The sequence below is a fragment of the Protomyctophum bolini genome, assembly GCF_963924005.1.
Source record: "Protomyctophum bolini genome assembly, chromosome: 14".
NCBI lineage: Eukaryota > Metazoa > Chordata > Actinopteri > Myctophiformes > Myctophidae > Protomyctophum > Protomyctophum bolini.
In genome coordinates this window covers 21,777,716-21,801,667 of record NC_137875.1, presented here as the reverse complement: position 1 = coordinate 21,801,667, position 23,952 = coordinate 21,777,716, and the positions used below count along the sequence as shown (strand labels likewise).

General features: G+C 41.8%; 1 protein-coding gene across 3 annotated transcripts in view; it reads right to left on the bottom strand.

Moving 5' to 3' along the window:
* Positions 1–23,952, bottom strand: part of macrod2 (mono-ADP ribosylhydrolase 2) — a 646,577-nt gene that overhangs the window by 150,617 nt on the left and 472,008 nt on the right. For all 3 annotated transcript variants that reach the window (XM_080781639.1, XM_080781641.1, XM_080781640.1), the window contains exon 7: positions 3,822–3,852. In XM_080781639.1, the coding sequence (XP_080637765.1) occupies positions 3,822–3,852 (31 nt within the window). The remainder of the gene's footprint in view (positions 1–3,821; positions 3,853–23,952) is intronic.

Here is a 23,952-nt window from a genome sequence, read left to right as displayed (position 1 = left end):
CCATGAAAATGGTTAGAATAAGGCTAGCGTTGAGCACAAAGCACGCTGTGTAACTGTGTTAAATGGTGCTAGGGAGGCTCCCGCCCCCACTGAGAGCACTCTCTGCAACCCACTGATACAGCACGTTGCTCAGTGTGTACCTTGAAATTCCCAAACCCTCGGCCCCGGATAAGCTCCCCAAAGCAAATCCCGGGATTTAAGAGAGTGTCGGGAAGGCCTGCTGCTGCATGGCATCATAGACAAGCCAGGCTACTACTATAGTCATCACCGCGGGGAGAGATAAGGTGCCATGAATGGCCTCCACCTCCTAATCCTGGACACAGGGGTTTGGATGCAGTTGGGATCACGAAGATGGCCGGGTGAAAGCTCTTACAGCAGCCTGACCCTTTCTGATCTGGACAGTACGTGGGAGGAAGGCAGTCCATTCTGTGGACATACCAGTGCAGCCTTGGTGGATTACATCTACCCATCTTGCACAACCACCAGTCCATGTAAAATAAATAAATTACCCTCTGTCAGCAAATCCTCAGATCCGTCACAGAGACAGAGATGGGCCAAAGGTTGGAAGAGGGTGTGTGTGTCGAGGCAGGGCAGTAAACGGGTATACTGATTCTTCATGAGCGGAGCAGAGGGGCTGTTGCAAAAAGTAGAGCGACTGATATAAATGCAAGTGCATGGCTGAAACTGTCACTTAAAGTGGGAAACTGAATGTTCCTGCATGCCCTTGGCTTCGCATTGCACCAGTAGGTCCTGAGCTGTTGCGCCAAGATTGATAATGGCAGATGGCTCCTAAACCTTAAGAGTAGATTACAAGGCTGTTTCTAGAGATGCTCTTTCTCTCTACCTGCCAGAGTGAGGTCCTCCACAAGGTCTGCAGTGAGTTGCTAAATCATACGCTCCGTTGCTCTGAAGAGCTTCATTTCAAAATGTCTTATTTATGTGCCCTTTTTGAGTGTTTGCACATGGTTGAGCCTGTGTACAAGCATGTTCATGCATGCATGTGTGTGTGTGTGTGTGTGTGTGTGTGTGTGTGTGTGTGTGTGTGTGTGTGTGTGTGTGTGTGTGTGCGCGTGCGTTTTCAGTTTGCTACGGTTAGGTTATAACATTAGGGTTATGCATGTATGATAGGATTCAGGTTAGGGTGAGGTGATATAGAACAGTGTTGTTTTTGGCAGCAAATTTTTATTTTAGTTTTAGTCACATTTTAGTCACCTGGAATGTCTAGTTTTAGTAGACTAAATATCATGACATTTTAGTTGACTAAATCTACAGTTGATTTAGTCAACTAAAATGTATTTTGGTGTGCCTTGATACCGTCGTAATGGCTGTTTTTACACTTTCTGAAAATAGCTTCACAACGCGTCGCAGTAGATCGGCTATGCAACCAAGTGTAAAATTACTTATACTGGATCTCTTGTCCACTAGTGCCTTCCTAACATTTTGGTCTAGTTTTTATTTCTTGACGAAATTGTCAGTATATTAGTTTTAGTCATCATAGCTTAGTTTTCATTTAGTTTCCATGTAGTTTTCGTCAGTGAAAAAAAGGTAGTCGACGGACTTTTTAGTTTTAAGTCAAACGCAACGTCCGCAAAAAAAGTTTGCAAAACCCAAGCCTCTCTGGGTGTGCACGGCACATGCGTGTGCGTGAGAGAGACTGGATGTAGTAGTAATATTATAATCAATAATAGTAAACAGATTGTCAGAGTGAAAGAGAGAGAGAAGACAGAGAAGGAGAGAGAGAATAAATGAGAGAAATCATCATGTATCCGTCTTGGCAGCTGTATACTCCAGCTTGACTATTGGCACTGATCTTGTGAGACATTGAGAGGTGTCTCCTCCTCGCGAGGAATAATCCGTTTAAACCCGGGGTCACATGGACGTGATTGATGGGCAAACAGGAGCCGCACTTAATAACCTCTATCATGCCGTGTGACCCTGTGGCCCGCGGTGGGCGCCAGTTTGTTTATGGGTGGTACCTCCCGACACGCTAAACCGTGCAGAAATTCTGTTGTGTGCTAATGGGTCGGACTGAGGGATTGGACTGTCAGCGCGGCGCGAGGTCTCATTTTTCTTTCGCACGCCGTGCGTCTGAGGTACCCCCGTGCGCACCCCTCGCTACACCCCAGCCCCAACCCCGCGTGCTCCCGCCGTCATCTGTCAGCGCCGCTGACTGAGCCCCCTGGAATATGGAGGCGTGAGGAACCGTGTCAATTAGCATTAGCGCTCCTGACAAATCGGTTTTGCTCGCCACAAAGGCCTCGGATAAACTTGTCCCTGATTCCTCTCTGTCACGACGTCGTCGGGGGCTCGGGATTTGTTTTTCCCACTATATACAATATGAAGACTTGGAAATGGGTCACACTCATTCATGCACAGATATATACGGTGTCTCTTATACGGTACGTGTGTGTGTGTGTGTGTGTGTGTGTGTGTGTGTGTGTGTACATGGGTGCTTGTGTGGCATGCCTGCATTAACAGGGAAAGATAAAGTATATAACTTTATGTATCTTTTTTTTATTTGCCATTGATTTAGTTTATGCGTTTGTTTAAGAGAGGAACAGGCAGAGACGAAGAGATCTGGCTGCATTGCTCGCCTCACAAAAAAGCCTTTGTTTACGTTGTCTTAACTGGAAGTTTACCTCAAAAGGTTATCTAGAACGTTCAGGAAATGCCAACATAGTGAGCAGGCCATGCAGCGTGTTCAAAGAAGGATCTCAGGGCATACAGTATGTCTGGGATGGAGCCCATCTCAGAGGCAAATATTGTACTTACTTTGTAGATTTGTATTATTATTACAAAACATACATTAACCACTTCAGCCCTATATACACATATTATATATCATATATTTGATATATATATCACAATGCGTTGCAACACGACGCATTGATGCGGTTATTATTATGTGACGGCCGCTAAGCTGATTATTTATTGAACAGGCTGTTTAATCCCCCCCCCCCCATGTCTTTCATGTGAGTGTTGGTGGACTACAGACGGTGTCCCCCTTGCAACGCAACGTTACGGCAGACACAGTCAGCAGCAATATTACTGCACAGATGCTGCGTGAACCCAGAGTCCCCGCTTGAGTCGAGCTCCGTTCTAATTCCCCCCCCCCCCCTCAAGGTAATATCTTGATTCACCACTTCTCCAGAACAAGTTAGACTATCGATAGTCTAACTTAAATTAAATCTTTTGCAGGATCTGTGATGGCAGCCTACTGGGGGGAGCCACACTATGTCATAGGCTCAATATGTCAGTTTGACACATTCAGTAGATCCCGTGATCTTTTGTAGCCAGATGTCATTTCTTGGGGTCTAGTAGGACTATAGTAAATAATAAAATAAATAAATCACTATAACATTTTGTAAAAAAAAATACATATTTAGCCCCATGCTCGAATGCCCCCGCCCCCCTGTGAAAAACAGCTAGAGCTCATATTTTACAACAACCTAAAACATGAACCTTGGTTGAAAAAACTAAAGTTGTTCTTTAAGCTACTATCCATCATACTTGTGATGGTTATTATAGGTATCATAATTATTGTTTTATTATTCAGTATATTATTATTCCTCAGGTTATCGACTATGGAACTTCATGTTGGCCTATAGGAAAATCTAGCCATTACAAAAATATATAGTCCTCAAACATGGATAGAAGATTAGAGAGTAATAGTATTATAATAGATACTCGTGATAAGGTGAACAAGCAATGATTGCAAGAGAAGAAGCAATAGTGTCAGTTACTGCAAAAACGACTCGACACAGATAGTCTAAAATGAAAATCTACAGAGGAAATAAAGTAATGAAAGGAGATGATCTTACCATAGATGCCTGTGGATATACACGGGAAGGCCTGTGCAAAGAGGGGGAAAAACATTGTCAAGGCATGTTCATATACTGGCCACATATCATATGGGACAAGTCAATGTTGCTGTTGGGTAGAAACCTTCTATCTCCTTTTTTTTAAATACTTTGATATGACGGTGTCTAGCTAAAGTAAGCTTGAAAGGTTTGTCTCTGTGTCGTCTGTAATTGTGCAAGGTGCTGCTGAAAAAGCATTTGTGCTCAACATGCTGTACCTTGGCTAAATACACATAAAAACAATTAAAACATTGGCCATTTTTGTCAATGGCTTCTGTAAAAATATTACCGAGAGCCTGTCACTATAAATAATAATCACACTGGATCCATTGGAACACAGGATATTCATTTATGTATTTATTTATCTTCAATCACCTGAAAAGTTTAACTTTTTGGACATACAAGGTTTTCACCCGACAGCGATGATGATGATGATGATATTCTGCATTATCTATTTATATATACATTCATTTATATATGAAATGAAAAGAACAGCTGCCTCGCAGCTTTGTCAAGTACAAGCTAGAACATAAGTGGCAATTTCTGTCCTCCCTTCACCACCTTTAACCCATTTTGACCTGGGAACGATTCTATAAATGTCTTCTAAATCCTGACAGTTTTCTGAAAAATCTATGTTTCTATGTTGATTTTTCAAAAATAGCAGAACTACCAGCTCATAACATAATGCAAACACCAAAAGGGGTTCCCGCCCAAAATGGATTAATATTACATTCTTCTGAGGCTGTCGAAACGTGGTCAGCTGTCTTGCCGTTTCATTTCCTGCTTCTCGCAGTAACACTAACATGCTGCTGCACTGTACATATGACTCCTATTATAATGGAAGCCATCAGCTGCAGAGAGACGTATACCAATAAGAATAACAGTAGTTTAATGTTGCGTGATTGCCAGAGGACTTAATGAAGAGGAATCCAAATGGCATTCACAGATGTAGCCGTGCATGGGAGGAAGAAAACCTCCATTTATTATGCTTGTTGTGCACCTCTGGGTCCACTGTTCTCCCAAGAGAAAACAGTTGAAAATCCTGTTTTACAAAATGCAGTATGGGATTACGCTTTGACGCGGTACTCCACCTCATACATGTATGTATGCAAACATACAACGTACTTTTAGGCTAGATTCCTGGACCTGAATACATGCATATTTTCAAAGGAATTATCAGCATCTTGTGCCGACATATTGATAATGCATGTGCGATGAAATATATTGCTATGTTGTTCTTATGCATGTGATGGACGGATTGACCACTTAAGCCCTACTTGTACATACGTGGTATACGCGGCACGCAGAAGAGTCCAAATAGCAGACCTGCAAGCTCACAATTTCCCCCTATATAATGACATGTCCAAAATAGGGAAGCCAGGTTAAAAGCGGTTAACAAGCTGCCACATTTGAGAGTGTCCAAACCCAGGCGGGCGGATTCACCTCGAGGGAAAAGTGGGGTCAAATGTGTGTCGATCCATAGGTAGGGGTCTCCTGCTTAATAATCTCCAGCCGATGGATATCATAATGAGGCACATTGATCCAGTACCCTACAGCCCAAACTGACAGCCTCGCATTGACATTATGTGCCCCCATTCCATTGATGTTTCTGAAATGTACACAGGGAAGACTCGTGCTACTCTGCACGTCACATGCTGTCCGTGTGCAGCCAAGCTCATACCAGGAAAAATAATCTATCCGCATCATTAATCTGAATTATGTCAGCAGACAATTCAGAATTTTTGTCTTTTAGGTAAATGATAGATAACAACTTGGGGACTCAAAATCTGCACTTACTGTATCTACATTCTTTACTAAAATCATACTAGAAGTAGATGGTACACAATGGTCCATGATGGAACCTGGTTTCATGTTGGACACAATTAAGCTCTCTTCTTTAGTGCCAGTCGAGCACATTTTGGACTAGCTGCAGGTGAGACGAAGCTGACTGACCGACTCCCATGAGGGAACTGCAATATCCAATACAGGAACACATGCAGTCCAAACAATCTCCGGATCCTTCAAAAGAGAGGCATGGCTTTAATTTAGCCATAGCTCTGAGCAGGAAGAAACGTCCATTCACAATCACAACAGCATATTTGTTTATAAAATGTGCGTGTGGCCGTGTGCATGCATTTGATTTGAGGATAGAGGGTCTAGATGTTTAGCTAAACCTCTGATGGAGTCATAGGGATCAATAAGACAACCTCTGTTTGTGCCATCTAAGTCAGGGATCGGCAACTTTGACGAGGGCCAATATATTTCCACACTCACTCAGTGGTGGAAAATAACGAAGTACAATTACTTCGTTACTGTACTTAAGTACACGTTTTGAGAATTTGTACTTTTATTTACTATTTTTATTTTTCTGTATTTTTACTTTTACTTCGTTACATTTACAAGTCAAAAATCGTACTTTTTATCTGCTACATTAAAATTGGACACCTTTCGTTACTCGCTACACATTTCCACGCGAAATATGCGCAATCTCCGCATTTTCCACATAAAGTTTATAAAGTCATCGCCTCACTCATTCGTTCACATTCACACAGAAGCATGGTGGTGCGGTGCGTTGAAAAAGCTGGACAAGAAGCGCCCGTCTCTCTCTCTCTCTCTCTCTCTCTCTCTCTCTCTGGTGCGGTGAATAAATAACAGCGAGCCGCGCTGTGTGTGTGTGTGTGTGTGTGTGTGTGTCTGACGTGCGCTGCATCTGCTGGTTATTGCAGTTCTGTTTTCGTCACATTATGTGACGAAAACAGAACTGCAATAGCAGCAGATGCAGCGCATGTGTATGGGACTCACATACACATCTTAACGTCAGGAACGTTACACGACTCACCCATCCAGGTGATTGCAATAATAATCACTGTAGGCCGTCTTTACCGTGCATTGCATGTAAACGTCTGTCGAACGGGATGGTCGTTAAAGTTGATATCGGTTTCAACTTTATCCCCCAATAATGAAATCCACATTTGTGCATAGGCCTATAGCCTACTGTAGGCTTTTTTTACTCTATTTAGAAGACATTTTCAAGCTCTTGCTAATGAAATGATCGATTATTTTTATGGAGAAATCATTTTACATGCATCTCAATGGGAGACAGTTTGCCCTGCAAAGTGGAGTGGGTGGGGCTTAATTAGTGAAGGGCTAATTATAATGCGTGAATTTTAAGCAATTATAATGTCTGTTTTGCAAATTGCAATGGCTCTCCCCATTCTCCCCTAAATCTGAAATATATTTTTGTGTGAGCTTGCTTGCACCCTGAGTTGTTTGTAATGTTTGTAATGATAATGAGTGGCCAGTTTAGTTTCTAGTGTTTATCCCAACACAAACATTAAATGCCATTGATAATGAATGGCCAGTTTCGAGACGAGTGTTGAAATAAAGCCACTTTTGGACTTCATTTCTTTGTAGGCATTTTGAAAAGCATGTACTTTTTACTTGTACTTTTTACTTGTACTTTGTAATTTTTACTTTTATACTTAAATACATTTTTACACCGGGTACTTTTTGTACTTAAGTACATTTAATTTGAGGTACTTTTATACTTTTACTTAAGTAACTTTCTTAATGGGTACTTTGTACTTTTACTTAAGTAATTTTCAAGTAGAGAATCAGTACTTCTACTTAAGTAAAATATTTTTGTACTTTTTCCACCACTGCACTCACTCACAGAGGGGCCACAGTACATACTGTCGTGGCAAAAATAGCCGATCTACAAATTGCGACGCGTGTTGACCTTGTAGATCAGCTATCTTTGCTATATTTGAATTGAAAACCTGAATAATCTTTAGCTATTTTTTAATTGGAATCCTGGAAAGTAACCTTTTTTTTATTAAATTTCAAATGCATTTAGTTATGTCAACTTTATGAACTGTTAACATAACTACATTGGACACAAAAAGACTAACATTTTAATACTAGTCATTAAGTACTAGTCATTTAATACTAGTCATGAAGTAATTAAATCAGGTCTGGAATTGTAACAGCTGAAATCAATACTATAAGTATTCTGATATTAACATGCATTAAGCCGGCAGTTGCCCACCCCTGATCTACATGATGTACTCAAGCCATACAAAATGACTGTGTTAAAACCGAGTTAGAGCTATATATGTTTTTGGGCTTAACAGCTGTAATAGACCCCAAAGGAGTTAAAGAAGGGAACATAGGGCCAATTAGAACCATGAGATGACAGGTGCCACTGACGGGAGGAAAAGTTCAAAAAATCTTAACAAAAAATCATGGTCTCTAAACTACCTCCCCCTGACCAGCCGGGGCGCCTGATGGAGGGGAAAGGAACTGATCGGAATAACGTGTTCCTTCCACGCACTACGTCCGGCCAGGGAAATTCCCCCCTGTCAGGTGAAAAGAAGCAGCTTGGACTCCTCATGCATGGAAGGAGGCATGAGGTCAGTCCGCTGCCCCCCCAGGTTGGCAGAGGAAGTGTAGCACCCAGGATTACATTAGATAATTGGCACTGGGTGAATAAACTGGGTTGCAAAATCGTGGGATAAAAATTATTAAAAATAAATAAAAATAAATAAATCTTAACAAAGTTGAATCTTTGAGCTATACAAAACGAACCACTGTAAGGCAGTTTACCTGAATGCCAAACCCACATGGTCCAAGTTTAATCGACCGTATCAGATGCAGCACTAGAAAGAAGGTCAAGACGATTTAAAATAGCACAAATCCCTGAATGAACTGGCAATAGTCAATTGTTTGACACCTTGAAGAGAGCTGAGCTGACTCAGTATAAGAAGATGAGGAAAAACACTGATAAAAGGTTAGTTTTTAGATTGGTCAGAATTGTTAGATCTAATTTGGGCTTTATATTAAGAGGGTGGAATAAAATGTCATGTTGCCCAATCTGTATGGTAGAGTATGTTCATACAGTACAATATAACTTATACAACAAAAGTTTAGTCTCCCTGCTCTTCTATTGAGAATGAGATATTTAGATCCTGTATCGGTGAGACATGACCTTTGACACGATCCCGTTTCTGGTTTGACACATTTTTTTACCTGAAGGTCAAGATTAAATGTTTTCCCTGAGCAAGCAGGCAGGCGCTCTATTAGTTCAATGGTAAAGATTTGAGCACATGCAGGAGCCTGGGTTCAAATCTGTGGTAGAAGAGAGAAGTTACACAGTGCAGCTTTAAAGAAGGAATTTAGAGGGGCATTTAGACATTTAGGCATTTAGACATTTAGAGGGGCAGGTGCTCAAGTGAACGCGCTGCACGGTTCCTTGTGCAGCGCGTGGAACCAGCTGGTTGCCTTAATAGTGTGAGATTTATAGATTTTGGGTCCTAAATAATATATTAGAAGCTTTTTATTAAGAATTGATCAATGTCATCATGGTCGACATACTGTACAATACAACACATGCTCTAGCACCCCCTAGTGTCTATCTGTACACACCACTGAGGAAGGATGGAACTGAGGCCACTGAGATGGCAACTATTTATAATGGATAACTTTTGGCCAGTGTCCAGACTTTGTTATGTGAGAATACATCTATTAGATGAGAGAGTGTGACAGGTTCAAACTTATAGGAGGACATGGACATGTGAATAAACTTGGATGTATCATGGATAGGCTGTGAGATGCACATCTTATATGCTATCAATCTTGCCAGAAAATACATTCAAAAAGTGTTCACAGCTTTCAGGAGTTGCATCAGGACAGGCAGTGACAAGAGTTAAGTACTTTTTTGATTGTGCCTTAGAGGACGTTGGGACCATGTGGGAGTTTATGGAAATCATGTCTGGGAAAGACTTTGGCCTTGATGCTTTGATGTTCAGTCAAACGATCTCTTAGAAAGTCATGGACACTTACAGCTTGTGACATTTCTATTTTCGCTCTGAGGGCATGGATACTGTGTCTCTGTAGCATTATTGAGCCAGGTCTGTAGGTCTCCAACTCTAAGTGGGACAACAAAGTTTATAATGTCAGTGCAGGTAGACCCGAAAATTATTACTGATTACTACGGGATTACTGAATAAGACTGGCTATTTTTGGAGAATGTTTACCCCATAATAAGGATGCTATGTAGCCTTCGAGTGGTAAAGACACACCTAGCAAAGAAGAATTATTTCAAAAAAGTGTACAGTATTTGTTAAAATGTCATTTTTATGTGGACACGCCCAACAGTTCATTAAGTATGCCTGGTTTGCCTGGTGGGTGGTGATGGGTGGTGATCCACCTGAACTGAAGCCACACCCACCCAGCTGTTGTTGTATGATAAAGGGGGAGGGGTTAGGGGAGGGGATGATAATATTGTGATGTCACTATCATTGTTTTTTTTTCATTGGCACGTTTGACTGTCAAGGTTTCATCCTCCAGGAAGAAACCCTAAATACAAAGGGAAGACATCATTGCACATAACAACCACAGCAAGGGGTCTAATGAAGTACTGTCACCTCATAAAAAACACATGGAAAAACTGGAAGAAATACAAAAATCACAGCACTCCATCTTTAAATGGACAGCAAATATAGTTATGAATGTTCAAAGCTAGAAAAATCACAGGATGATCTGAATTAGGCACAATGAAATATAAGAAATATGAGAACTTGAATAAAATCCGTAAATGTAGGAGCCCTATACATAATACAGTATGAGTGCATACTGCATAGAGCAGGACTTGACAGTTCCTTGGATAGTCCTCAACAGATAATAGCTGGCATTTAAAATTCCCATTATTAAAAACGGCTACCTGGCCTTTTCAATGTATAGTGTCTACAAGGGCTTTTAAAAATACAGTACACTGCTTTAGAGTAGGATAATGGTTTTAGTGGTCTTACAAGGGCAAGGAACTGTACAATATATGGATAATGGCTTTAAATACAGACAAATTACAGACATGTACACCATGAATTTACCACACAAGATCATAGCACGTCCACTACACCCTAGTCTCTACGTTCTAAATACGTATCATTTGCTGTCTGGCAGAAACCCATATTTCTCTTACATTAAGGCCCCATCATTGTCACACAAAAGTTTACAATACAAAAAGAGCGCAGCCCTGGTAGTTTGAAGATGCACGCCAGCCCGCACAGCCATTCACAGTTTTTGCTCCTCGCTAACCAACATAACAGAACCTGGCGAGTGTAGCAGGAATGGCCGACCGTGGATGCATTTGATGGTCCATTGTGTCTACTTGCTATAAGTACTAAGTACTACTACTACCTGTGTCAGATAGCCTATTCTGTCTGAAGTAGTCTACGACTCGACCCTACGACTTTCTTTGGCCGCTGGTCGTGGAATGACCTGCAGTCCAGACTAAAATTGGCATTGAAAGCTCCTTTGAGAAGTTTCAAAAGGATCATCTTAAATGTACAGTCTAACATGTTGTGATGTGTTACAAGCCTTTGTACAGGCCCATATATTTATATTGTTCCTGTTTATATAATGTACATTGTGTATTTGCTCTGTGCACAATTCTTTGACATAATTGACAATAATTTGACATGTACGATGTACTGTAGCATTGAAGTGTCATTTTGTTTCTGCCTCTTGGCCAGTTCCCACTTGAAAAATAAAATCAGTCTCAATGTGTTTTTACTGGTTAAATAAAGGTTAGATAAAAAGAACCGTGGCTGATGGATTCATGAAATTAAATTCCAGAGGCAACGTTTGCAAGGTTATGCATAATTATGACAGCACTAAAGTTTGCCCATTATGCAAGTAGATACAATACATTTTGATATACAGTACGTGGGTTAATATACCTAGACAGGTTATTTCAATCGTTGATCGCTCACGTGCACGTGCAGTGCACGACATAGGCCCACGAGTAAAAAAATCCACAGCACATCCCTGAATATAAGGTTTCCATCCCGACAGCAACGATATATCAGGGTGGAGGAATACGGTAGCAGCATACCCAGGATGTGGACTAAAAAAGGCATCACATCCTTTCCCATGCGGCATTCTGCTGCATAACAAACTCTGTTCACATGCTCTGAATTTGGCACTTTCTTGTGCTTGCAGTTGGTGGTCTTTATGATATTTCTTGGCCACTTGCTCATAGCATGTTGTTTAGATACATGCTACGTTCATTGTTTACTTGGTATCCTAGTTTAGGCTCATGTAACGATTTACCTTTTTTATTGACTATAAGACTTATTGCTTATCCCGATGACCCGATCTTGCACTTGTAAGCCGCTCTGGATCAGGGCCTGAATTCTAAATTGTGTGTAATTGTACATTGATTTCCTACAAGCGTTTAAATACTTGTACATGCTTATAACTGTATGTTTTATGTTATATTATGTGCTGTCACATGCAGTATATTTTTTGTTCTTGTGCAAAGAAAATTCCACATGGGGAAATCAACTCCATCTTTGAAATCACTGGCTCGGCTGTCGCCCCACTTTGGCACACCTCACAGCTCTATTCTCTATCCTGATTCTGTCAACGTGCCTGCCATGTTTTCAAGTGATGTAAAAAGCATTGGTAGAAAACGTACTCACATTTGTTACTTAAATAAATACTGCAATATAGAACTACTCTGTACAAGTAAAAGTCTGGAATTCAAAATGCACCACCATCTGGACTATTAGCCCACAATGCCACCAGCTGAGAAAGTCTGGCACAGGACCGCACCTACAGTAGCCTATTATTATTATTATATAATTATAATGTTTTTGTTCTGTTTATTTCTTTATGCACGGGAACACACAGACACGCACACGCACACAGATTATGAAATTAAAATAGCCCACTGTCCATTGGACAGTGTCCACAGAGGGAGAACACGCACGCACGCATGCACGCATGCACGCACACACGCACGCGCGATGATAGGAAGAGGAAGGGCTGAAAATAAAAACAGAGTAAATATTGAATTAATGTTTTCATAAAATAAAGAAAGAAAACCTGTGTATATTTATGGCTGTCTTTTCCAAAAAGATTATAAAAAGTAACCACCCGGTAATAGTTCTTGCTTTGCAGCACTTTACAACAGACATATTATTCAAGCATGGCTTTATAGCTTAAAATAGTTTCATTATTCTTTACTTCTGTGAGCAAGTATATTATGATCCATAGGCCTGGCTCTTAGCTTCCCCATTTCACATTCATCTTTTTAAGTATATTAATAAACAGTAAAGAGAAAAGATTTTTTCAAAGGTCTCATTTGTCTTCAAAAGCAGCTGAATATGTGCTTTCGTTCCAGCATTCATCAAAAGGCGTGGCCACAACATTAATATAATCGGATGACAAATGAAAAAAGCAATTCCACCACCAGTTCACAATGGGATTAATCTAGAGCAACGCGAGACTACGGAAATTCATCAAAGAATAACACCCAAGTGTTAAAATCACACTGCGCCAAAGCTAAACCCAACAGTTTGTTTTGAAGCAGCTGACCCTGTCAAGTTGTATTTAGAAATGTGCCGTTTCCAGCAGCTGTGCCAGTGCTGCTTTAATTTATGTTTGAAACCAGTCCATTAGTATATCTCAGAGTAAGATGCCAAATGCATGTCTGCCAGCATGAGATTAATACAAACAAGCATCTTAGTGATGAATTAAGGACTTGGTTTGTCTTCAACTGAAGAAAACTGTGTTTTTAATAGAATTTGGGTAATAGCACCAAAGTGATGTGAAGTGTGGCAAGACCATAACAAAATACCCAGATGTGTCCCCATTGGAGAATCATAGCATGTGACGCCACTCACAATGCAATGTCCTTTCAGCCTTGCGTTTAGCAGAGAGGCATGAGCCAAGGTTTGTGATTGTATTATTATTTACCAGTATTCTAGGTTCCGCCTGTCAGGGTGAATCTTTCATCTGAGACTTGATTCAAATCCTTTCGCGAGGCTCTGACCTTTCCACATGACCGTCTGGGTCTGACACAGACCGTAGTAGATGATGAAGTGTAGAAAAGCCATGGTTATGTTTTCTTCTCCTGCATCAGGCTCAGCTGATGGCCTGTGATATCATATTATGGCAGCATTTTAAATTTTAGCAGCAGGTTCACACACAATTGTGTAAGGATATAGACATCCTCAGTTAAAAATGAGCACTGAGGATTATACTGTGTCACAGCTAAAAAAGAATAGCGTGAGACGCGCAGGTGAATTAGAGTATAATCCCTGCTTTCACTGGCAGCACAGTAGTGTTTCAACCAGTATAAATCATTGTGCTCGCTTGCGGTATCCTGGTGTTTTAACCAATATAAATCTCACCACTTTCAGCTCTCCTCTTAATGAGGCTGTACGTTTGGGAACAGTTAATAACAAAACAGAGGCATTTAGACTAATCTCAGCATAAGGACAGTATATCTCATGGTGCGTCATACAGAGAAGGAGGAACAACAATTGAATTAATCTCATCTTTAGCCAAGATGAGGAACAGCTCCTTTTAGTGCCTCCAACTAATCTCAGCTGGCAGACTCAAGCCTGATTTATACTCCCGTCGTACGATGGCGTGGCGTAACAAAAATAGGCCAGTCAATCTAAGATTTGACCAAAAGAAAATTGCAATAGTAATTGTTCAAGGTTTGTTTATGAATCTTAGGGTCATTCAAATAACATATAAAAATTCAGTCAATGAAATTACAATTTAGTGGATCATGGTCAATTCAGGGGTCCCCAACTTTCAACCCCTGAATTTACCCTGATCCACTAAATATTTAATTGACAATTTTCAATATGTTATTTGTAATTTTGTATGACCCTAAGCCTTAGGGTCATACAAAATTACAAATAACATATTGAAAATTCCAATAATAATCGTTCAAGGTTTTTTTATGATCCTTAGGGCCTAAGTATCATAAAAAAAACCTTGAACGATTATTATTGGAATTTCTTTTGCAATTCCTTTTTAGCTTAGATTGACTGGCCTAAAATGGCCAATCTACAAGCGCAGAACACAATGGGGTGCAATAATTCGTAAATCTGCAATGTTTGCCATGCGAAACCAACATACAGTGTATAGTATACATTTGCATCATGCAGAACCGTTGTTAAAAATCTGTAGGGCTAGTATAGCATTTAAGCCTGAAAGTATAGTGTCAAAATGGTGGCCTGGCACTTACGCTATTATGTGTGCCTTTTTCTTACATGTTCAAGATTAAACCAACAGATTCCGCTGTGTGTGCTTAACATACTCAGATACTAATCTCTACCACGCTGATCATCCACTTTCCCAACAAACAAAACTTGATAGGCGGTGCTGATGACACAGTGTCAGCATAATCAATTAAAACCCCTTTTTATTAGTTGTCTGTCTGGCTCATCCATTAAGGGCTATTGATCTTGCTAAGGAGAGAATGCATTAGGTAATCACTTTTACTGGATGCTGTAAAGAGCCCTGATGTGACACCTTTGTGGCATAATGCAGAAGTCACTTATTGGTTTGTGGAAAGTGAGGCGAGTCAAAATGCCATGAAACTGTCAGGGGTGTGAGGCTGGAATGGCATTCTGGCAAGGACCTCTCGTTTTCGGCTATAAATCCGTCGCACGGTGGCCAATAAATTACACTTAAATGTACACAAATTATTAGCAATTTTACCACTAATCCAGAGCTATAATAAACCAGAAACTTCACCTTTTGTTAGCCTCTCGCATTGTTGAAATACACCTTCATAAAAGGCTTAGTGGTGTATTTTTGTATTTAGTCAGAAGTGTATATTTATAGTATAGAGCCCAGTAAATGGAGGTTGATGGTCTGCTTTTATTGTAGAACAGATATTACTGTTCCTGAGCAGCTAGCTGTCAGCTAGCTGTCCTTCAACACACACATTCCAGTCATCACTCTGTCCGCTATAGGTTTGCACTGGATCAACTGGATCACAACCTTGCCCCATCAAGGAGTCTGCCCAGCTCCTTAATTGTCAGAGCCTCAGACATCTCCAGTGTTGACTACTGTAACTCCATCCACATCCGGTCTGCCTTCATGCAGCTCTCTCTCTCAAACACCTACAAACTGATCACCTGACAAGACAACGTACAGTACTGTAGGGCACAACACCCCCCTACATGCAAGGGTATCCACCCCTACAGGCAGGTAACCTCAGGCACGGGTGCCAAACTGCCAACATTGGCACATGGAAGGGTGATCATTGGCACACTGGTGTGAGAGATATTATTCTAAACAATTTAGTCAGTTAAGTCCACTCACATACAAATTACACATTCTACATTCACTCAAACTGATAACTGACTGGGTAGGGAGTCTGGGATTGGGTTATTGCTCTGAGTCTAATAATAATTAGGCCCTGATGGGAAATCAAATATAAGGTTATGTATAGCCTATGGACAGACAACATCAGTTGAAATATGTAATTTTTAAGTGGTGTTCGTATGTTGATATGGCACACTGACTATCAAGAAAATGAAAACATGACACTTCGTGTCAAAAAGGTTGCCGGCCCCTGTCCTTGACGACCTGGGAATCCATTTTCATCCATGCTAAAACCCCTTGTCCCTAAACTTCTTTTAGGGATAAAATGTTTTTCAAAATAGTAAAAAAATTAAAAGGAGAAAAAAAAGGCAAAGTAGTTTGGGGATAAGGGGTTTAGCATGGACAAAATAGAACCCCTAGGGCTCAATTTTCGTTCGAGCATTCTAAATACACAATTTGGGGATTTAGCAGTGGGGAAGGGGTGTTCCAACACTAAAGTTGGTATTTTGGTTACCTGACTAAATCCCTAAAACACCTCAGTTACATTATGCATAGGTGTGGTTTGTGCATTACAATAATGAAACCAATCACCGTGCCACATGCCATTGCCTTATCCGTTGCCCGTTATGCCCAGTTCTATATTGCTTCATAGCCTTATGGTCTATAGCCCATGGAAGAGTGATGTGTTGCTGCCTTGAAGTCTCACTTGTGCAAATGGAATCGCGCACACCGCACAATGCCTGGCACAAGCCAAATAACTTCTTTGACTTGACAATTATATAAACACAATGGACACAAGGAAGTGGCAGGCACTCACCTCTGCTGATTGCAGGCGCGCAGCGTGCGCCGCTATACCAAACTAATTTGGCATACGGCTTACGGGTGCTTTTAAACTCCACTATCGCCTTCCCAAATGTGTGTGAACAACATAGCAATTTAGGGTAAAGCGTGCCAACACGCCCATGACCACACCAAGCTCCTATACTCGTAATTTTCGGGCAGCGGCTGACTTGCATCACGCATCACTCGCATCACGGGTAACGGCGGCGACAAAAATGGAGCCCTTAGACTCTTCTCCCTCCTGCAGGCTCCCAAGCTCTGGAATGACCTCCTCTCCCCATGGCTGTCAGGACTGCAGACTCACTCCCCATTTTGCACCGTAGTCTGAACTCTCTTCAGTGCCTCATCTCACCCTTCACCTATTCCCTTGTATCACGCCTTGTTGCTTGTTGATTTAGATAGTTGCTTGTTGTTATGCTTTACTGTAGATACATAATATTGTATATTCATTCATATATTGACTTTACCTTAATATTTATTTTACAGAGATCCAATGAAGATATCTAGAACCAACCACTCAGTATATTATTTTTTTCAATAATTTTCATTTTTATTCTTATCTATCTTGGTTTGGTTCTTGTTACTCTTACCTGTACCTCTATTTTCACACTTTATCGTTATCTCATCTCATCTCATCTCCTCTTATGTGGAATAGGAACCTCATGCGTGCGTGGCAAAGAATAATTGGCTATTTTTTTCCCCTTCTAACATCGGGCCCCACAGAAGCTATAGTGACATTTGTTTAGCATGCACAATATACTTGAGCTTTAAATAAGGGCCTGGTGTTAATTAGAAAGATCGCCGTCTCACACACACACACACACACACCAGTCATGACTTATGAATCCCGGTTCAGGTTATTATTTTTGTGTCTGTCTGCTCATTAGGAGTGAGTCAGCACGTCGTCCGCCTGCACTCTGGCATAGATACAGTATAGGGCTGCAGCTGACATGTTGGCGCGGTGCTTATATTCTTTGCTTAGAGAGCGTTCAGAAATTGGTCACCAGGGAAATTATATTCCGTGGCTGGGGCTCCTCCCTAATCTATCACATCACTTTAAAGTGGAGCATACTCTTCCTCCCAGCCTCTCCTCTCTCTGCACACGTATTCAGCACGCTGTACATGATTAAAGTACACACACACACAGCACAGAATGGTAACTTGAGTTTGGTGGCAAGGACCATTTAACAGCCATACAACTTGGGCCTTTTGTTTTATCTGTCATTTTCAGAATTCAGAAATGTAGGCCTATACTCATAATAATTAAAATGCATGGGAATTTAACTGAGATTAAAGGAGTAAAAAATAATTGTCAAATCTCAAAAGATGAGATTTAATTTCACAGTCTGTGAAATATGCAAAACTGCAAGCTTATTAAAGCAATGATTTATTGAATCAAGTGTGACCGGGATTTTTTGCATAGACATTGTTCATAATACTAAGCCAGGGTGATTTCTCTCAGGGCACCGTGGCCTCCTGCAGATCGCAGCCATTTGTTAAGCAGCGGGATGTGTGACACAGTAAAGATGGCCAGACCTGTAGCACCACCACCACCGCTGCTGCCCTGCCGCCGCGGCTGTCACCTGCCCAGGCTCGCTCCAGGCGGAGCAGGGGCGGGCGGGCCGCGGACAGACAGACAGACAGACAGGTATATAGCGGGGGAGAGGAGAGGGGACCGGGCATGGTCACGGTGACCGCTGGATCCTGCCAGGGGAGCGCCTCGATCGTCTCGGTTGGCTGAGTAAATAGCACTGGACCCAGGGTGCTGCCCCGTAGCTTGAAGCCTCCCAGCCTGTTTGCAGATGGAAGCTATGCTTATAAATCACAGCAGCAAAGGGGGAGACCTTGTGCAAATGTGGCCACACGTATGGTATTATTCACCAGTGGTATACTGCGGCGCGGTTTGGGCTTACATTAAATCAGAATAGGACTCCGGGAGGATAACCCCTCTTTGTTGACTGCTCTAAATCTGTAAGCACGTAGGTCACGCCTGGCTTCAGCGCGTCTGAATCAGCCGTTACCTGCTGCGGGGATGAGCATGTCATGGTTACAGATCACGATATTCAGGCACATATAACACATTAACACCCTCTTACTCTGCATAACACGCCACACTCGGCATTCTATGGTGGGAGACTGATTGCTGGAGTATCATTATGCTAAATGGAGGATGGAGAAGCACAGAGGGTGAGCAACCTGGAACTTAATGGCCCGCGTCCCACCAGCCGTTTTTATGTTTGCCATGATCAACTATAACTATTACCATGATAATATGCATTAAGGGCTCGGGGAACGGCACACAATTGCAGAGAACATAAGACTGCTATTACGGAAAATATGCACTAACGTAGAGCGTTGTCTCGTCAAGCTGTAATCTTTGACAAAATTAACCATACACGTAGCATTTGATTATCGAAGGAATGCTCATCATGACTACAACAAATGACCAGACAGATATATTACTACATATAGCTCATCAAAACACTATAAAACCAGTTGTTATCTATTATACATGAAGACTAAATGTGCTGTACTGAAGCACTAGGCAAGGAAGGAGGCAAACGTTACTCCATTAAATGTGGATAACTTTACATAGCTGCATAAAGTCATAACAGACGACAAGATTATCTACAAGCATATTATTTCCCAAAGCCCTACATACAAAATATGAACCAACATTAAGGAACTCGGCCTCATTAAGAGGAATTGAAAAGGAAACTTCAGTATAGTTGCACCCGTACTACTGACCCTTAGGAAGGCATGGTAAATGCATAATTACTATTATCCCTGTGATTAGGACACATTTTATAATTAGGAGAGTGAGCGTTTCTCTCTCACGCACGCACACGTGAGCAGGCACGCACACAGGCACGCACGCGCACAGGCACAGTACAGGCACAGTCACAGTCACACGCACACAGTTTGGTCCTTTTTATGAAATTTCTCAGATCACTTTCAGTCTAATGCTTTGGGAATAATGACTCTGTGACTCAAGGTCTAGGGACGTGATCGTCGGAAGGGAATTTGCCGGATGTCATGCATTGCTTTTGGCTAACGAAGGCGAGGGAGCGTTTCATCACGTTTAATTTCCACAACACTGATACCATCTCCGCCGCCTCTCCTCTGCATGGCTCCAGCAGTTATACGGAACGTGCCGCGCGTGTGTGTGTGTGATGTTGTCCAATGATGAAAGGAGGAGGACTTTGATGGACTTTTTCATCTTCCTCCTTCCTATACAGTATGTGTTTGGTTTAGAGAGAGACGGGCGAAGTAATCATATCATCTCAGTGCTCCATTCAAGGGTTTGTGTGTGGGCGTGTGCGCGCGCGCGTGCTCGTGTGCATGTGGAGTGGGGGGAGGGAGGGGCGAGGGGGGGGGGCGTCTTCTACTCAGGCTTGTGTATTAACCACTTAAGCTATTCTAAAATAACTGATCTACAAGCTCACAAGTTGTTGCTTTTTGAGCTTGTAGATCAGATATCTTTAACAACAATTCGTAATAATGGTAAACTTTTTTTTTCTTTTTTTCTCTCCAAAAGTGATGCCTGCAGGGTTAATGCTATTTAATACTCATTGTGCTAAGGAAGGAGTATAGTCTTCTCAATTAAAACCGGGATGTGCCTTGGAAGTGTATACACGTCTTTAGGTCCTTTGTAATGATATAAAATCACTGTAATCCATTTTTTGACAGCTGCCGTTGCTAGGCAACGCCGTGCACAGAGCTCCCGGACATGCACATGTGACATGCGCACAGCCATTCACTTACTTATTTACAAAACTTGCTATTAACTCTGAATCTAGACGTCGCTCTCCATGGTTTTGATCAGAATGCCAATGTCTGTCCTAATTCCTGACTTAACCAAGCATCTCGTTTGGAATATTAACACTCCCAAAGAGAGATCAGACTTGACAATGCGAGGTAGTAATGGAACATTATACCTCCCGTTTCTTTTTCAGAGGGGACTTTTCAGAGTAAAATCTGCTCATCTGCTTGGCACTCTAGCGCCTTTATTCTGAAACATTCCCCAGCAAAAAAGTAGTGTTAAGTGCTGTGGGGAATGAAAGGCAGACTGCAGCCTGTCAGCCATGTGTATGACTGGGCATCAGGGATGAATGAATGGGCAGGGGAAAAAAGGCAGAGATGGTGCGGCCTGCGGATAAGACAGAGCCACTGAGCAGTGGTGTAAAGTAACTAAGTACATTTACTCAAGTACTGTACTTAAGTACAATCTTTAGGTATTTGTACTTTACTGGAGTATTTCCAATTTCCAGCACTTTAACCTCTATACTCCACTACATCTCAGAGGCAACTATTGTACTGTTTTACATACATTAACCAATTCAGCGCTATATACTGTACATTTCGGCAATTCGAAAATTGAAGCTCACAACGCGTTGCATTGTGAGTTGCGACGCATGGTGAGCTTGTAGATCTGCTATTTTCAAAATACATTTATCCATTTGAAAATAAGACATTCTGCATTAACAGTACTTTCTACTTTTAGTACTTTAAGCACATTTTGATGCCAACGCCATTGTACCTTTACTCAATGTTTTAATTCCTCACTTTTCCCCACTTTTACTTGTAACTATTGCTTGTAACTACATTGCAGTATTGATACTTTTACTCAAGTAAAACATTAGAGTATGCTTTTTCCCGCCACTGCCTGCGGATAAGACCGAGCAGTGAGGGAAACAAAGCAGATTGGGAGCCCATGGCTGCTTTATTCACTGGTCCGTGACTGACTGACTGTTTGGTTCACCGACCAAAACCCACTCCACCCCAAAGACTGACTGACTGGCTGGCTGTTTGGTTCACCGACCAAAACCCACTCCACCCCAAAGACTGACTGACTGGCTGGCTGTTTGGTTCACCGACCAAAACCCACTCCACCCCAAAGACTGACTGACTGGCTGGCTGTTTGGTTCACCGTCCAAAACCCACTCCACCCCAAAGACTGACTGACTGGCTGGCTGTTTGGTTCACCGACCAAAACCCACTCCACCCCAAAGACTGACTGACTGGCTGGCTGTTTGGTTCACCGTCCAAAACCCACTCCACCCCAAAGACTGACTGACTGGCTGGCTGTTTGGTTCACCGACCAAAACCCACTCCACCCCAAAGACTGACTGACTGGCTGGCTGTTTGGTTCACCGTCCAAAACCCACTCCACCCCAAAGACTGACTGACTGGCTGGCTGTTTGGTTCACCGACCAAAACCCACTCCACCCCAAAGCCGCAGCATCATTTTTAAGAAGCCATTCGGGCAGCATATAACAATCAGGTCCTTACACATGGACTTACTGTATACAAGCAACCAGACAACATACGTTATTACTCCTGGCATATTTGTGGTGGAACGCAACAAACCGACAGACATTTCTTACAACCGACCAATGGAGTGCTAGCAATCATTTATATTTCATCGTACGCCGGCGTCGCATGCCGAAAATATAGCCAATCTACAAAAACACAACGCCTCAGAACGCCTCACAACTAAATTACTAAATCACACGTTTCACTGCACAACATCGTATCACACACTTTGTTTAATCATTTATTAATTTAACCAATTTAGGACTGAAATCTTATGTTGCTATATACTGTACATAGCAACAAGAACCCCAAAAGAGGTTCCCGTCCTGAATGGGTTTAAAAGCATTTGCTCCAGCGGTACACCTCGGGAAGGGATCAGAGAGTTTCAATACAAAATATGAGTCTAAAAAGCCTTTATTAAATCACATCAGATCTAAAAGGTTTAATGTTTACTGTCCTCATGGTGTTGCCTTCAACCATGAACTTCAAAGCCCATGCACGAGTGCCTTTGATTATCAAACGGACACTCAACATGTCTACTCCGTCGACAGTAAAATAATCCTGTTCTATTCTTAACAGCAACAGAAACCCTGCAGAAGGTCTATCATCGGTATATCATCTACCTCATTATCATGGGAGGTCAGACATTGACGCTGATCTTCGCAGTGTTAAAAAATGGAGCACTGGAGGGACACAATGGAAATGCTGCATGGCTGTGAGCCGAGGGCAGATACAGTACGTACATCCAGCAAACCGTCTCATATTTATGTATGAAGGTCCTGCATGGCTGGCTCAGTATTAGTTGATATTACATCACTGGCCACAGTGGGCGAAATAAAGGGAAGGATAGAATAGAAAATAAATTCATATTAGTCTGACCGACGGACTGAACTCGCCGTGACCTGTGCACAAATTGATAAAACAATCAAGAAGAAACAACTGTCAAAACGTATATTCATTCCAGAGTCAGACAGTCCACTCTCTCTCCAGAAGGCCTTGTTTGTCCGATATTTCCTGGATTTTAAATGTAACCTATTGATTGTTCATGCTTGTGGTGGTGCTGAAAGGAAGGCTTCTCTGTGGTTATCGTGCTGATCTGAGAGTGAGATCAGCTCTGGGGACGACGACGAGAGAACCTGGCCTTGACAGAGTAATTGAACCACGGCATCGCCATCTGCTCACAAAACCTTCATAAAACATCGCTTCCAATTCCTTCAGAGCTTTGAACTTTTACATCGATTAAGATCTTTGCCCTGGCATGACGATGATGATCTTATTAAATGTTTCATTGTGTTTGCCACGAGAGGTCTGGCATTATAAAACCGACGAAGGCTGTTTGATTCCGCGGTAAAAATGTTGGATGTGGACCGGGGCAATATGAAGGGAAGGACATGGAAAGATGCATGAGAAGGGTGAGTATGTTTGACACGTTCAGCATTATTCTACGTAGCGGTAGACCTCTAAAGCCTGGGGTTAGCACAGTGGGCTCCTAAGAAATGCAGAATGAAATATGATTAGCATTTCAGAAGTCGAAATTACAGATGGGAAAAGGAAGGAAACATCAAAGTATAACGGGTGAGAGGATTTTGACAGAGACCATCAAACTGATGTTTCATAAGGTGTATATCTCAAAGTGTGAAGAATACCTGAAAATGGAGCAAAAGTGACAGGCCAGCCAACGAAAAACCAACTTCAACGGAATATGCTTTCTAAAATATTCAATGTTTTTGCACCGTATACAGAGCAGTAGGAAGGGTAAAGGAACTAGACGACGAGTCTACTAGTCCAGTATACGTCC